Source organism: Corvus hawaiiensis, chromosome 18, assembly GCF_020740725.1.
Source record: "Corvus hawaiiensis isolate bCorHaw1 chromosome 18, bCorHaw1.pri.cur, whole genome shotgun sequence".
In the NCBI taxonomy this organism is placed as follows: Eukaryota; Metazoa; Chordata; class Aves; order Passeriformes; family Corvidae; genus Corvus; species Corvus hawaiiensis.
In genome coordinates, this window is record NC_063230.1 from 10,536,936 (window position 1) to 10,551,121 (window position 14,186).

At 55.2% G+C, this 14,186-nt stretch overlaps 1 protein-coding gene across 2 annotated transcripts; it reads left to right on the forward strand.

The window, feature by feature from the left end:
* The first annotated feature begins 14 nt into the window (after nt 1–14).
* Nucleotides 15–13,285, forward strand: HPS4 (HPS4 biogenesis of lysosomal organelles complex 3 subunit 2). Of its 2 annotated transcripts, XM_048322330.1 has the most exons (13): nt 15–143; nt 922–1,012; nt 1,691–1,834; nt 2,854–2,961; nt 3,463–3,579; nt 3,704–3,798; nt 4,996–5,068; nt 5,764–5,797; nt 6,343–6,439; nt 6,880–7,768; nt 9,986–10,118; nt 10,414–10,522; nt 12,068–13,285. In XM_048322330.1, the coding sequence occupies exons 1-13, from the start codon at nt 109–111 to the stop codon at nt 12,237–12,239; spliced, it is 2,097 nt and encodes a 698-aa protein (XP_048178287.1). In that variant the 5' UTR covers nt 15–108; the 3' UTR covers nt 12,240–13,285. The 2 variants fall into 2 exon arrangements, with proteins under 2 accessions (XP_048178287.1, XP_048178288.1); XM_048322331.1 differs by lacking the exon at nt 1,691–1,834.
* Nucleotides 13,286–14,186: the final 901 nt, after the last annotated feature.

The window sequence follows — 14,186 nt, forward strand, 5'->3', positions numbered from 1 at the left end:
GACCGGGGGCGCGCCCGGAACCAGCGGCGGGAGCGAGCGGGAGGACCCCGGAGCAGCATCCCGGAACGGCCCGGAGCATCCCCGAACCGGCCGGAGCCTCCCGCAGCCATGTCCCGCCCCGCCGCGCCCGGCCCCGCGCCATGGTGAGCCCCCTCCCCTCCCCGGGCCCCTTCCCCCGCTCGCGTCGCTGCCCCGGGAAGCACCTTCGGCCCTTTGCTCGTCGGTGTCCCCCGGTTGGGGGTGAGGTCTGGAAGCCCCCCGGGGCTCAGCAGCTCGGTCTCTGTGCGTGGGTCATTCCAGGGCCGTGGAAGGGCGGTCCGGGAGCGGATCCAGCCTCCCGCTCCTGGCCCGGCAGCAGCGCGGGTTCCTCGGTGCCACCGTGGAGCCACCGCTTGCCTTTGCTCCAGACCTGCGCTGTTCCTACGGGAAAACTCCCGCACGAAGCTCGTTCCGAGCTTGTGACGAGGTGCTGGCTGACAGGACAGGACGAAAAGTGTTACAGAATACGTGCATCCAAGGAATTATGAGCGGAATGACATCACATCCTCAGAGGGACTCCCTGTCTTCTGCTCCTTGGGGGCTCTTGGGTGCAGGCAGCGTCCGGGAGCTGTTTGGGATGCACATGGATAATGCTTCTCGATAATTATCCCGTGTGCTGAGGGTACAGTATCTCACAAGTCCGCATCTCTTTCCACATGTCTGGGAGGTGGAGTTGTAGCACCTGTTTTAAATTCACAAAAGCGGTCAAATTTAGTCATGGGGGGCCTTTTAGGTGCTGCTTTTGGGTGTAAACTCGGTGTGATTGTGCAAGAACAATGTCTCTCTATTTGCAATAATCTTTGCTGCTCTTCCTGAAGTAACAGAAAGGAGAGGGAGAAGGGTAACATTTTTCAAATACACGTTTTTGCCAATGTTTTTTAGGTGGAATTACTTTTTCCTTTATGATGGCTCAAAGGTGAAGGAGGAAGGGGATCCTACGAGTGCTGGGATCTGTTATTTTTACCCTTCCCAGGTAATGTCTGCTTTATTTCAGTACCTGTAAAAGGATGCTGTGGGTCAGGCTGATGGTTCTGGATCTGGAAGGGTTGGGCTTCCAGGTGATTTGGGTTAATCCTTACTTAGTAGTCACAAAAGTTTTAAGAAATCCAAATTATCAATTAGCTCCAGGTAGAGCAGGGCTGGGCTCCACCAGGCTCAGGGCACAGCAATGGGGTTACACTCTGCTCTCTCCCTGAGGAATGGGCCAGCACAGTCCGGGACTGTCCTGGTGATGTGAATAAACACACACGAGGGATGAAAGTTCCTCTCCAGAATCCCCAGGCCCTTGTGCTGCCTGGAAAAAGTAATCCAATTTTTTTTCTCCCAGAAATTTGCCTGTTCTATTGCATTTGATTTACAGAATCCCAGAGTCATTAAGGTTAGAATAGACCTTTAAAATCAAGTCTAGCCATGAACCCAGCACCCTGTTCACCACTAAACCATGTCCCCAAGTGCCACACCCACACATTTTCTGAGCACTTCCAGGGATGGTGACTCCACCACTGCCCTGGGCAGCCTGTGCCAATGCCTGACAACCCTTTCTGTAAATTGAGTTGAACTGATAATTAATTTTTATTGACACCTGAAAACAGCAGTCAGGTTTTTTTCTGAGTTCTTTTAATGGGAAGTTAAAGCCTTTGCTCCCTGGCAGACCCTCCCGGAGCAGCAGGAGCTGCTATGTGGGCAGATGGCCGGGGTTGTTCGCTGCCTCACCGAGATCTCCGGGGCCCCTCCCAGCATCGTCCGCCTCAGGAAGCTCAAGTTTGCTGTGGTGGTGGATGGAGACTTTCTGTGGGTGAGTTCAGGAGCTCTGGAGCAGTCACAGAGTGAAAACAGCCAGGGGCTGAAGGACTGGATAAAACAAAGAGGGTTTATTTTTCCGGGTGTGGGCTGCACTGGGGGAGAGCTGGGGAGGGACCTTGCAGTGGACAAATTTAATTGCAAGCTAACTTAAATTCTGGTTTCTGCAGCCCGCTGTGGCCTGACCATCACTTCAGCTTCCTGCAGGAAAACTTCATGTATCTCATTTGTGTGCCCACACCCAAAGGGATTTCTTAAGATCTTCCTGACTGGAAGCAGAATCCCAAAGCCCCAGACTGGTTTGGGTTGGAAGGGACCTTAAAGCTCATCCAGTCCCACCCCCTGCCATTGGCAGGGACACCTTCCGCTATCCCAGGTTGCTCCAAGCCCTGTCCAACCTGGCCTTGGACGCTTCCAGGGATGGGGCATAACAGGATTCCATGTGCTGTAGTTTATAAGGTCACAGTCACTGTTTGATAGTCTGATTGTTCTTTCCTTTTAGCCCTCAGCATCCCCTGAGCTTTGTCAGTGCCCACAGACATTTAGTATATAAAGAGCAGCGTGTGGCATTTGTGACCAAAGTGCCCCAAACCATCCCTGGGAACTGGGCTGAGGCCAGTCAGCCCCATTTAACTGGCGCTGCTGCTTCTGTTTCAGCAACTCAAAAACTAAACAGAGCGTCATCATAATATAAACAATGAGTTCATCTGAATATTTTTCAAGTACTTCGTTTCAGGAGAACATTCTTAGCAATTGAAGCACCAAGTTAGGTCATCTAACGTGGGCAGGGAGTGTGTCTGAAGCGCTGCATTTCTGATATTTATTTATCCTTTCTGTGCCAGGGCTCTTGTGTGGGTATGTTTGCATTTCCTTTTCCCGTGACTGTGATTCTGGGGGGTGTTTGCCTGCACAGAGTTTGCCTGTCCTTGTGTGAAAGCGATGAGAGTTGTTCTCACCTGCCGTGCCCGAGTTCTGTCAGGGAACGTTCTCCATCCCTGGCTGTGTCTGCTGCAGGTGCTGGGCTGTGCTGTGGAGCTGCCTGACGTGAGCTGCCGGCGGCTCCTGGAGCAGCTCATCGGCCTCTTCACCTTCTACCAGGGCCCTGTGCATGGTGCATACACGGTAACAAGGGGCTGGGGACATGGGGACACAGTAATAAGGGGCTGGGGACATGGGGACACAGTAATGAGGGACTGGGGACATGGTAATGAGGGGCTGGGGACACGGTAACGAGGGACTGGGGACATGGGGACACAGTAATGAGGGACCCAGTAACAATGGACTGGGGACACAGTGACTTTTGGGGAGATTTCAACACTTCCCATGGTGTCCCAGCTCTGCAATGTTCCCTTGTGCTGCCCTCCTGCTAGCAAGGGTCACACATCCAAGAAGTGGGACCTGGAAAAGTGACCTGGTGGTCCCCCTGCCCTGCGTTGCTCCGAGGTCCTGTGGGGCTCTGCTAAACCTTTCCCAGATGTTCACTCGGAGCAGTTTCCCCTCAGTGTTGTCTCCCACCTTTTCCTGACCTTATCGTGGCAGGCCCTGTCCCACATGGATTCCATGTCCCACCCCGAGTGCGTGGACACTGTTCAGTGACAACCTGGAGGTTTTTGTCACCCACAGGCATTTTCCCAGGAGGAGCTGAGCAGGGAGTGGGACAGGTACATTGAGCACATCCAAAAAAACACCAGTGACCTCCACAGGATTTTCAATTCTCTCTGGCATCTGGACAAAACCAAGGTAAGAGCCTGTCCTCTGCAGTGCCTCTCTCTAGAGCTGCCCCAGTGGCACTGTGCTTGTTTATTTGCTGCTTTGAGGTTTCCCAGGATTCTGAGGCCTCACTGCCCTGGTTCTCCCTGTCCAGGTGGATCCCCTGCTTTTGCTGAAGGCAGCTCTCATCCTGCAGACTTGCCAGCGCTCTCCCCATGTCCTGGCAGGCTGCATCCTCTACAAAGGCTTGTAAGTAACCAGGTGTTCACTGAAGGGTTAAATCCACCCCTTTCCAGGGTTGGGATCCTGGAGTGCACCCAGGGAGCAGAGTGAGGGCTTGAGGGCTGCTCTTGGTTATTGGCAGGAACATCAGAGCTTCAGGCCAGGCAGTCCCTGTCTGTCTCTGTGTTACCAAGTGTGAGCGGTTCATGGAGTTGTGGGATCATGGAATGGCTTGGATTGGGTGGGATCTTAAATCCCATCCTGTTCCACCCCCTGCCATGAGCAGGGACACCTTCCACTATCCCAGGTTGCTCCAAGCCCCGTCTAACCTGGCCTTGGACACTTCCAGGGGTCCAGGGGCAGCCACAGCTGCTCTGGGCACCCTGTGCCAGGGCCTGCCCACCCTCACAGGGAAGAATTTCTTCCTAATATCCTATCTAACCCTGCCCTCTGGCAGTTTGTCCCTGTCCTGTCACTCCAGGCCCTTGTAAACTGTCTCTCCAAGGTTATCTGTGCTCATCAGCATGAAGGAGCTCAAGACTTGGGTTTTAGTAGCAATCTGCTGGTTTTGTTACTCAGCAGGATGTGAAGACTGAACTTCTGAGGCTTTTTAGGGGGAAGCCACCAAGGAAAAGGGAGATGTGTGGATGTTGTGCTTTCCCAGCAGTGTTCCCTCTGCAGATGTGCAGATCAGTGCAGGTGTGTCCCTCAGTTTGCCTGACCTGCTGGCCAGGACCACTGTCTGTACTGACAGGAAGTGCACAGGGGGATGAGCCAGCACTCCCCGTGAGACATTCCAGCTTCTTTCAATCAAAGATGGCTGAATGACTTCAAGGAAAGCCTCCAAGGTGGCCTTGAAAGACAGGAGGTGGGGAATTCCGAGAATTCCTTGGCAGCAGCACTCAAGTGCCATTTTTCTTTGGCATGAACTGTTCCAGTGACACCTTTTATGAGCACAGGGAGAGCATCTGCCAGGGAGTGACCTCATAGCTGCAGGCAGGACACTGGAGTGAGTCACTGCAGCACCTGAGAGCTGGACATTTGACTTGAGGAGGGGCTTGGGAGCCTTGGCCTGCACCAGGATGTGTCACCTTGTGTCTCTAGTCCGTCTGGTAGAGATATTTTGTCACCAAATGTCATCAGAGTTCTCTGAACTGATGATCTTTAAGTTCCCTCTGAAGCCAAACCATTCCATGATTCTCTGACTTTGCTTTGTCCTTTCAGGATTGTGAGCACCCAGCTGCCACCTCCCCTCACTGCCAAAGTTCTCCTGCAGGGCAGTGAGTCCCCAGGCCAGGTATGGTACTGAGCACATTCCCTGCAAGCAGATTCCTGCAAGGATGTGGTGTGGGAGCTGTTGTCACACAGATCTGACATGTGTCACCACTGGGAAGGACAAATATTGATGTTGATGCTTAAGGCTTTTATTAGTTATGACTGGAAAGGGTTCCAAGACTTCTGCACTTAGAATTTGCTTTTTTTTTCAGTCTTCAACTTACTGAATTCATGAGTTCTCATTTATGTGATGTTTTGATTGGCTTTTTACACAAGTTTAGGTATTTTGTGGAAAATCCGCCAAATGATTGTCTGAAAGGGACAAACAGCAGTTTTCATTTGCTTTAAAACTTGTCAAAAACTACTATTTATGTGATCAGGATCTTCTGTAAAAAGCCATCACTATGCAGATGTGAAGGCAGCCTTTGCTGTTCTTCTGCTTGAATGAAGGGAGTTTCTGTGCCCTGAGCAGGTGGTGGTGATGATAAATTTGGGCTCTCTCCTGCCTTTCAGGTGTGTTTTGGTTCTTGGGAAGGTCCCCTTGGCTTTGAGGGCTCCCTAAGGACCAAACTCCTTCCCAACACCACAAACCATCCACAGTGTTTTCTGGGGGGGGTGGTGTGAGGTCTCCTGCAGCCTTGAGGGGCTGGGGAAGGTGACAGAGGTGTCCTGGTGTCCTGATCCATCCAGGGAACTGATTCTTGGCTTTTGTTGCAGAGCAAGCCCAGAGGTGAGGAGCCACAGGAGCCTGGTGAGCATCCAGCTGCATCCTATGGGCTGCCTTCCCTGCATGGGAGCACGAGCTGGTTCTCTGGGATTCACATCCAGGCTGTGCTGGGTGCTGGAGTATATCCAAAATATCCCAGAGGGTGTTGCTGCCACCAGTCAGCCTGTGCTGTTTGATCAGAACCAGCTCCTTCTGCTGGGTTTGCTCTTTTGGGTTTTATTCCAGTGCTGCAGACTCCCAGCCATGCCTGCCTTAATTCCAGTCCCCTATGTGGCCACGTGGCCACTGCCAGGCCCTGATAACAGATGGCTGGTGCTTGCAGTCCAAACCTCCAGCCATCCCTTCCCAGCATCAGTGTGGGGATGATCTGCCAGGATGGAAACACTGAGGGGAAATTTGGCTATGTCAGGCATGAAGGGTATGAGCAGGATGGGAAAATGCTGGCAGGGTGGGAAAAGGCTGCCTAGCTCAGGATGCAGGATCATGGCAGGCCTGCAGCTCCTGCAGAAGCCTTTGGGCTGATGAGGTTTGGTTTCTGTTTAATCCTCAACCCTCCCCTGCTCTTGCAGAGTCTCTGCTGCCGCCGGGTGTCCGTATCATCCCGGTGTTCCTCACAGGAGAGGAAGTCTCCGTGCTCCGGGACTTCCCAGTGGAGTGGATGGCCAGGTAGGCAGCCAGCCTGACCCAGAGGCAGGATTTGCAGCAGGAGCTCACTCTTTGTCCCTGTTGCCGTTGTCACTGTTTTCTCTGGAACTGACTCAGGCCCTGTCACTGCCTGTTGGAGCTGCCTGAGGCCCCTCAGGCTGGGCAGAATTCTCGTGTCCATATCCCTGCTGTGAGCAGCCTGGAGCAGAGCTGCTTCCCCAAACCAGCTGTGATCTGTTGTCCCTAAGCTCACAGCACTGCTTTGTGCACAAGGAAGGGACATTCCCAGGAACTTTCAGAGTAAGATTCCCAGGCTTTTCACCTGTGTTAGACCTCGGCCCTCCCTTTTCCCAGGTCTCTTTGTAGCAGGGGATGGATCAGCCATTGATCAGTGCCAGTGGGGTTATCAGCTATCACACAGATCCTGCTCAGTGTTTAATCCATTTTTCATCTCCCACCAGGTCACCCATGTCCCCAGCAGGCCCCAGAGGAGAGGAGAGTGCTCTCTGCTCCCAGGCAGTTCCAGAACCAACAGGAGCTCATGAAAACCAAGCCCTGGATGGAATCTCTGTGCAGCAGTCCCACAAGGAGGCTGCAGGCACAGCTGCCCCAGGAGGTGCTGTGCATTTGGGCAGCCCTGCAAGTCCTCTGACGGACTTCCCTGGAGTGGGAGGCGGCGCAAGGAGTTCTCCAGCTGCAAACCTGAGTGGAGCAGGCAGTGAAAGCTCAGAGCTCAGCAGGAAAACATCCTTCCCCTCAGAGAGAGACACAGAGCAGCTCCCAAGCCCTTCCTCACTCCAGACTCAATATGCTTGGACTACAGGTCCATACCTGGAAGGCTTTTCCTTTCCCAGCCCTTACTCCTGGGAGCAGGAGAGCGAGGATAAGAGGGAATCCCCTGTGGACTCTGATGGTGGTCACTGTGCTTCCCAAAATTCCCATTCGGTCAGCCACAGTCCAGCTGTTCCCTCTCCTGCCCAGGAGCTGAGCAGAAGGAAATCCAGTGAGCAGGACAAGCCATGGACTGTGAGCCAGGACCGTGTGTCTGGAGGAGGTCTCAGCACAGCTGGTGACCACGTGTGGGGCTTGGATTGTCCAGACCCTGCTGGACACGCACAGCTCTGGATCGGGAGGCAGCTGCCGGTCCCAGGGGTTCAGGAGGCTCTGCCCAGTGCCCCTGCAGGGGCCAGGCCGTGTCCCAGCAGCGGGGAGGGCAGCTGGGGCAAGCTGGGAGGCAGAAGTGGTGAGCCAGCCCGGCTGAGCCTCTACGTTCACTGCATCCAGGGGCTGGTGCTGTCGCTGCTGGCTGAGGAGCAGCTCCGCCGGGACCGCGGCGCCGTGGAGGACGTGGTGAGTGGGAAAGAAAGCTCTGCCCTGCTGCAGCTGCACTGGCAGGGGGCACAGGGGTCACAGCTGAGGAGGGATCGTGCTCCCCGTCCCTCCATCACCTGCTCCGAGCTGTGCCAGTGAAGCCGCTCGCGGCTGCGTGGGAGCTGTCGGAGCGCGAGCGGAGCAGGGACAGCCGCGTCTCGCAGGCAGCTCCCGGTGCTGCTGTTGTCTGGCAGTGCCGGCACCGGAGCAGAGCGTGTGGGTGTGACAGACACCCGCGGGCTGCCAAGGGCCTGCGCTGGAGCTGGGATTCGCTGGGGATCCCCGGCAGCTCGGCGCTTTTTGGGAAGCGAGGTTGGTTCTGTGAATCCCCGGCCCTGCACGTCACAGTCTCTCCCTCGGGGACCACCGCAGATGGGGCTGGCAGCAGGTCCCGGAGAGGTTCCCTTGGCTGTGGGAGCCTCCAGGCTGCTCCCTGGGGTTGGAGAGAGGGATGCCATGTGAGCACTATGCCAGAACAATCCCACATTTCCCTGAGGTGGGGTTTGGGTGCCCAGGCTCCCCTGTGAGCAGAGCTAACGGGGCTGTGGGGGCAGGATGTGCCCGGCCCCCCATCTTTCCTGGGAAGCATCAGCTGCAGAGCTGCTGCCTGGCCTCTGCCTCCCCACCAGGAGCTGAGTCAAAGCTGCAGAGCCCTGTTTGATATGCTAGTTGCCATAGGAACAACCTAATTTCCTTACCCAGCCAGACTGGAAGGTGCAGGGAAGCTCAGACTAATGCAGAGCCTCAAGGTTGCTCCTTCCCCTCAGAGCTGTGGGATGCCTGGGACCCTGGGAGCTGGGGAATGTCTGCTCTGCACGGCAGAGCTGATGTGCCTGGGGAGGGATTGCTGCCAAATCAGCTGAGCCAGGAGGTGCAGCCGGGGCCCTTTGCACCAGACATGGCACTTTGTCCCCTTTCTGCTCGTCTGGAACAGCAGGGGGGACACAGGCAGGTGGGAATTGGAGAATTGGGAATTCCACACTGGAGAGTGGAATCCCAGTTGCACAGGGATTGCACGGTCCATTGTCCTTCATGTCTTGCCCTGGGGCTGACAAGCTCTCATTTCATTCAGGTTCCTCTTTTCCCAAATATCCTGCTCCTTCCATCTCATGTACCCTTGTTCTGGATCTCACCAAAACTGCACTGTTACACAGCTTGGATTTTGGCTGTGACTGGGCTCTGCTGCTGGTGGATTTGAGGCACAACCTCAGCTTGTCTATCCCTTTGTTTATCTATAGATTAAAAATGACCCTCAGCTCTCAGGGATGTCCAAGCTGGGTTATAATTAATGTTTTTTTGAATGCTTTGAGGCCCCCAAATGATACCAAAGAAGGGTAAAATATGCTACTTGTGCAGCTGCAAACCCCTGGGAGAGCGGGTTCCATCCCAGACTTTCCCTGTGGAGCGGGAGGCTCTTGGCCTCACCTCCTGCTGCTCTTTAAGTCTTATTCCTCCATTTCACTGCACAGAAAGGAAAATCTGCTCTGTGACAGGGGTCAAGGGTAGGCCAGGCACTGCTGTCCTGCTGAACAAAGGCTTGATCCTCTCCGCAGTGGGGGAAAGCGCATTGGCAGGATGAGGATTATGGAGTTAATCTTCCCAAGAGTGGTGGAGGACCCCTGCCTGTGCCCAGGGAGCCTCAGCATGATCAGGGCCTCTGAGCTACTGAAAATCCACCCAGAACAGCATCTTGGCATTCATTCAGTGCATTGTTGTGTGTGTTTGTACTGCCCGGTGTAAGCAGAGGGATGTCCCTTGCTGGGGCTGTAAATCATGTGAAATGAGCCCTGGAGAGTAATGGTTGATGGTAAATTAATGGAGCCTTGCATTTTCCTGTAATTAGTAGCATCAGGTGGCTGAATGGCTGATTTTCAGGTTGGAGGGCCCTTTCCCGAGTCGTAGAATCCCAGACTGGTTTGGGTTGGGAGGGACCTTAAAGCCCATCCCGTTCCAAGCCCTGCCATGGGCAGGGACAGCTCCCACTGATTGCTCAGAGCTCCATCACTGCCTTGGGAGCTCTGTGACTTGTCTGCTTCCCCCCATGCCCAAGTTTCCCAGCCATTCCAGGTGGGAGCCTGGACAGCAGAGCGAGGAAGGGTCTGGTCCCTCTCTCACCTGAACTCCCTCCAGCACCTCCTTGAAGCCCAGGTGAGGCACAGGTGAGGCTCTGAGCTCTGCCTTTCCCTCTGCCTGCAGTACCACAGCAGCCTGGCCTCCCTAAACGGCCTCGAGGTTCACCTGAGGGAGACGCTGCCCAAGGACTCCTCGGCCTCAGCCAGGACAAACTACAGCTTCACACACTATGACTGTGTCCAGAACGTCCTCACGGGTGAGCCTTCGTCTTCTGGGGCTGCAGGAGGGAACAATGAGGAGAATGGGGTTTAAGGGAACCTTTTCTCACTCCTCACACACCTTCTCAGGAGCCTTTCTCACCAGAGCTCCCACCACAGAGCCCAGATCAAAGGCCCTGTTGAGGGAGCTTTGTCTATTGGGATTGAGGGTGTCCCCAGCCTGTACTGCAGCTGTCTGGGGTCTGTGGCGAGCTCCAGAGCCTTTTCCTGCTCGGTGAACGGGGGCACACTGCAGGGTGGGTTTTTAACACCCCCTTTTCTCCTGTCGTGCAGCCAACCTGCCCCACAACCCCGGGCCCCTGGACCGGCACTTCCTGAGGGCAGCCACGCTCATCCACTCCGACTTCAGCCAGCTCCCCACGGCCTCAGAAGTGATCATCAGGTAAGGGGTGCTCCCAGAAGGGCAGAACCCCTTTCCAAGGCTGGGTGGGATTCGGCACAGTTTGTGACCACACCCAAGGACCAGTCACGTCGCTTTATTCCCCAAGTTTGCTTTGATTCGTGAGTTCCTTCATGTTCTGCCTGGATGTTGAGAGGCTGCAGGGGCACCAGGAGAGTGGATTGAGGGCACAGCTGAGTGGTGCCATGGCTTGGATAGAGATGTAACACTCACACATTGCCAGCTCCTGGCACCATAAGGTTCTAAGACGCAGTGTTAAATTTAGCTGTTCCTAATAAATTTGTGTCTTGGCAGGGAGCCAAAGGCGCCCAGAATTGGCAACTTAGATATTGTTTTCTTGCACGGCTTGTTGGGCTGGAAACACACTGTGATGTGCGTGGCAAACTCAATTGTGATGCCAGGCAGGATGGTCTTATCACAGCCAGAGCCCTTCCCAAAATCCAGAAGTTTTCCTGGCATCCAGATCCCTTTCCCAGGCCACGGCTGAAGCGGACACCCCTTTCCTCAGCTGAGCCCACCCACCCAGTCCTGCTTGTTTGTCCAAAACACGATGAAATAAAGATGCTCCTGGGAATTACACGGTTTTGCTGCTCTGGCACCGCTTGCCAAGGGGATGTGAATCACACACTCCAGTGCTGGAGAACTCCTTGTTTAGCATGAGCTTCGCTGGCTCCTTAAATCCAATCCTAAACTGACTGGCTAAGCTGGCGTGTTCCCTGTTACCCCGAAAAAAGCAACTCCATGTGTGAATCAGCCTGAGTAACAAGATGACTAAAACTGCTTTCTTTTATGGAGAGTTGTCACAGAAGGGTGTCAGCAAACATAGCAGTTGCTGCTTTCCTCCTTCGAGGAGGAATCCAGGGTCCTTGGCTTTGCTCCCTGCCAGCCATGCTGCAGGGAATATTCCGGGAGAGGGGATTCTTAGTCTTAATTAGTGTGTTTAATCACAGCTTTGGTGGTGACTGAATCCGACTCTTATCTGAGCTTCATCACACCTGTGACTGACACGTGGTTCCTGCTGTGGGGTGCTGTGCTGGGATTTGGTTGTGGCCAGCAGCAGTGGGAGAGGAGGAATGTCGGGCACGAGGAGTGTTCCAGGCTCATGGTGTCCTGGGCTGGGCTGGCAGCAAGGGGAATCCTTGGAGCATGGCCACACACAGAATCCCAGAATCATTAACTTTGGAAAAGCCCTCCCAGACCGTCATGTCCAACTTGTGACCAATCCCCACCTTGTCACCCAGTCCAGAGCACTGAGCTGGACTCAGTCACAGGTTGGACTCGATGGTCTTGGAGATCTTCCCCAAACTAAATGATTTTGTGATATCCCACTTTCCCTTTTAGGAGGCCGGGCCCCTTTAGAAGGAGGGTCTGGTTCCCTGTGGCTTTCAGGGGTTTGGTGCCTGCTCAGCTCCATGTTCCCATGCTGAGACACCTGAAAGTCCCTCTCAATAACTGGGAGCCCAGTTCCCAGCTGTGAATCTCACCCAAAGCTGTCAGTCTGACCCCTGCCTTTCCCTGCCCCTCCAGGAACGCCTCCACAGCTGTGTACGCCTGCCGGAATCCTGTCCAGGAGACCTACTTCCAGCAGCTGGGAGCTCCACTCCGCAACTCAGGCGTCCCCAACCCACACGACAGCGCCTTCAGCCTGCCCAGCAAGGCCAAGCAGAAGCTGCTGAAGCACGGGGTGAACCTGCTGTGAGCTGCTGTACTCAGACAACGGCTCTGCCCTGCAGAATGTTCGTCTCCAGTAAGGAAAATCTCAGCTGTTCATCCCCATGGAGGCAGAGAGGCTCTGCCCTGCCTCTGTGGGGTCTCCAGCCTGCCTGGCCCTGAGGAAGGGACACTCCTTGCCCTGTCCTGCAGCACGTTTTGGGCCAGTGCAGGTGTCACTGACAGCATTTACCAAAGACTGAGGACAGAATGCAGCGTCTTGGGGCGCTTGGTTTACATGGACTTTACAGGGACTCTCTTGGAGCTCTGCAGACTCCCCACGTGCTTTGATCTGAGGTAAAGCCTCACCTTGCTCTGAGTTACAGAGCCCCCAGGCAGTGCTGGCTTTCAGAGATGTCAGCCAGCCACTGTCCGTGCCTGCACTTGCCCTGGTCAGACTTTGGCTTTCTTTCTATCCCTTAATCCATGGGAATGATCCTGCCATGACATAGTGCCTTACCTTGGTCAGCAGTGCCTGCCTGTTCTCACACGGGAGCAGAACAAGAGCTGCAGAGCTCACAGGCCCCCTTTGGGTGCTCCCAGGAGGTTTTTATGCCATAGGTGACTCCAAAGGGATATCCCTATCCCTCCACACCTCCCTGGTCAGTGATGGTCCAGCCCAGCCATGCCCTCCTTGTGCCCACCTGGACCTGCAGCCTCACAGGGGCTGGGTGATGGTGGTGGTGCGAGTGTCCCTCGGCCCTGTGCTCCCTCCCTCCCTCCTGCTGCAGGACCTCATTTCACTGCTCTTACTGCTCCATTTGCCCACACTCTGCAGACCCTGAAGATGCCCCTTAGCTGGTGGGACCAAAGAGGTTTCATAGCCCTTCAGCAGCTGTTCCCTTTCTGCTCTGACAGTGTCCCCAGTCAGTGGTGGCCGGGGGGGCCCGTGGTGGTGGCTGTTTAGACTGAGGGATGGATACCTGTGTTTGGCTGGGCTTGGAACCTGCTGCTGGTGCAGACACACCCCCAGTCTGACTGTGGAAATAAAGGAGTCTCCAAGGCTCATCCCAGCACTGTGTGGCAGCAGCCAGAGTCACGTTGTTGTCATGTTTGTGGTTCCTGGTGTGATGGGCTGGGTTGTGGGAGCGGTTCCCCGTTTAGCTCCGTGCCAAGGGTGGTTCCTGCAGTGCTGGGGTCGAACAGGCAGAGCCTGTTGGTTCAATCATTCCTGCAGAGCAGCTGCTTGGAAGCTTCCAGAGGGACAGATGTGTGACTGGTGTCACCAAGAGATGGTGAGCAGAGACCCGAACGTGGTGAGGTGCTGAGCAGGCTCGTGCCAGCGTCAGGGCTGGGCACAGGAAGGTCACCACTGCCACAGCTGCTGGTCCCACCCCAGCACAGACAGTTCCCAAGGTCGTTCTGCCATCCCAGGTCGCTCAGGCTGCTCCACAGACATTGCAGGGAATTTCAGAAGACTCCAGAGGATGAGCCAGCTGCTTGCTCAGGGGTGGCTGGGCACAGATGCCAGCCAGCTGCCAGCCCTGGCAGCTGAGGAGGTGCTTCAGCAGGAGCAGAGTCGTGTGGCACTGCTCCCATCCTGGGCATGGAAGGACTGTGAAGAGCCTGTTGGCAGAGTAGGAGTGAAAACTCCCTGGAGCCACCCTGGTGACCTCCTGCTTTGGTGACATCCATGTGGAAGATGACACAAGGTAAGGTGCTACTTCCCTGCACACTTCCAGAGTCATGGACAAACTGCTCTGGTTCTGGAGGGAGCACAGGGAGGCATTGCAGGGTGGGAGAAGGCAGGAGGGATGAGGGTTGTGTGCTCTGGGCTGCCTGCTCAGCTGAGCCAAGTCGCCCCGCTGGGAGATGCTGCTCTTCCTGTCCCCTCTGTGCCCTCAGCAGATCCAGCTTCCCTCTGTGATTCCCAGGAGAGGAAGCCTTGGAGCACTGGGAGCAGCTCCAGCCTGCTCTGCTCCCCGGGGAGATCCGC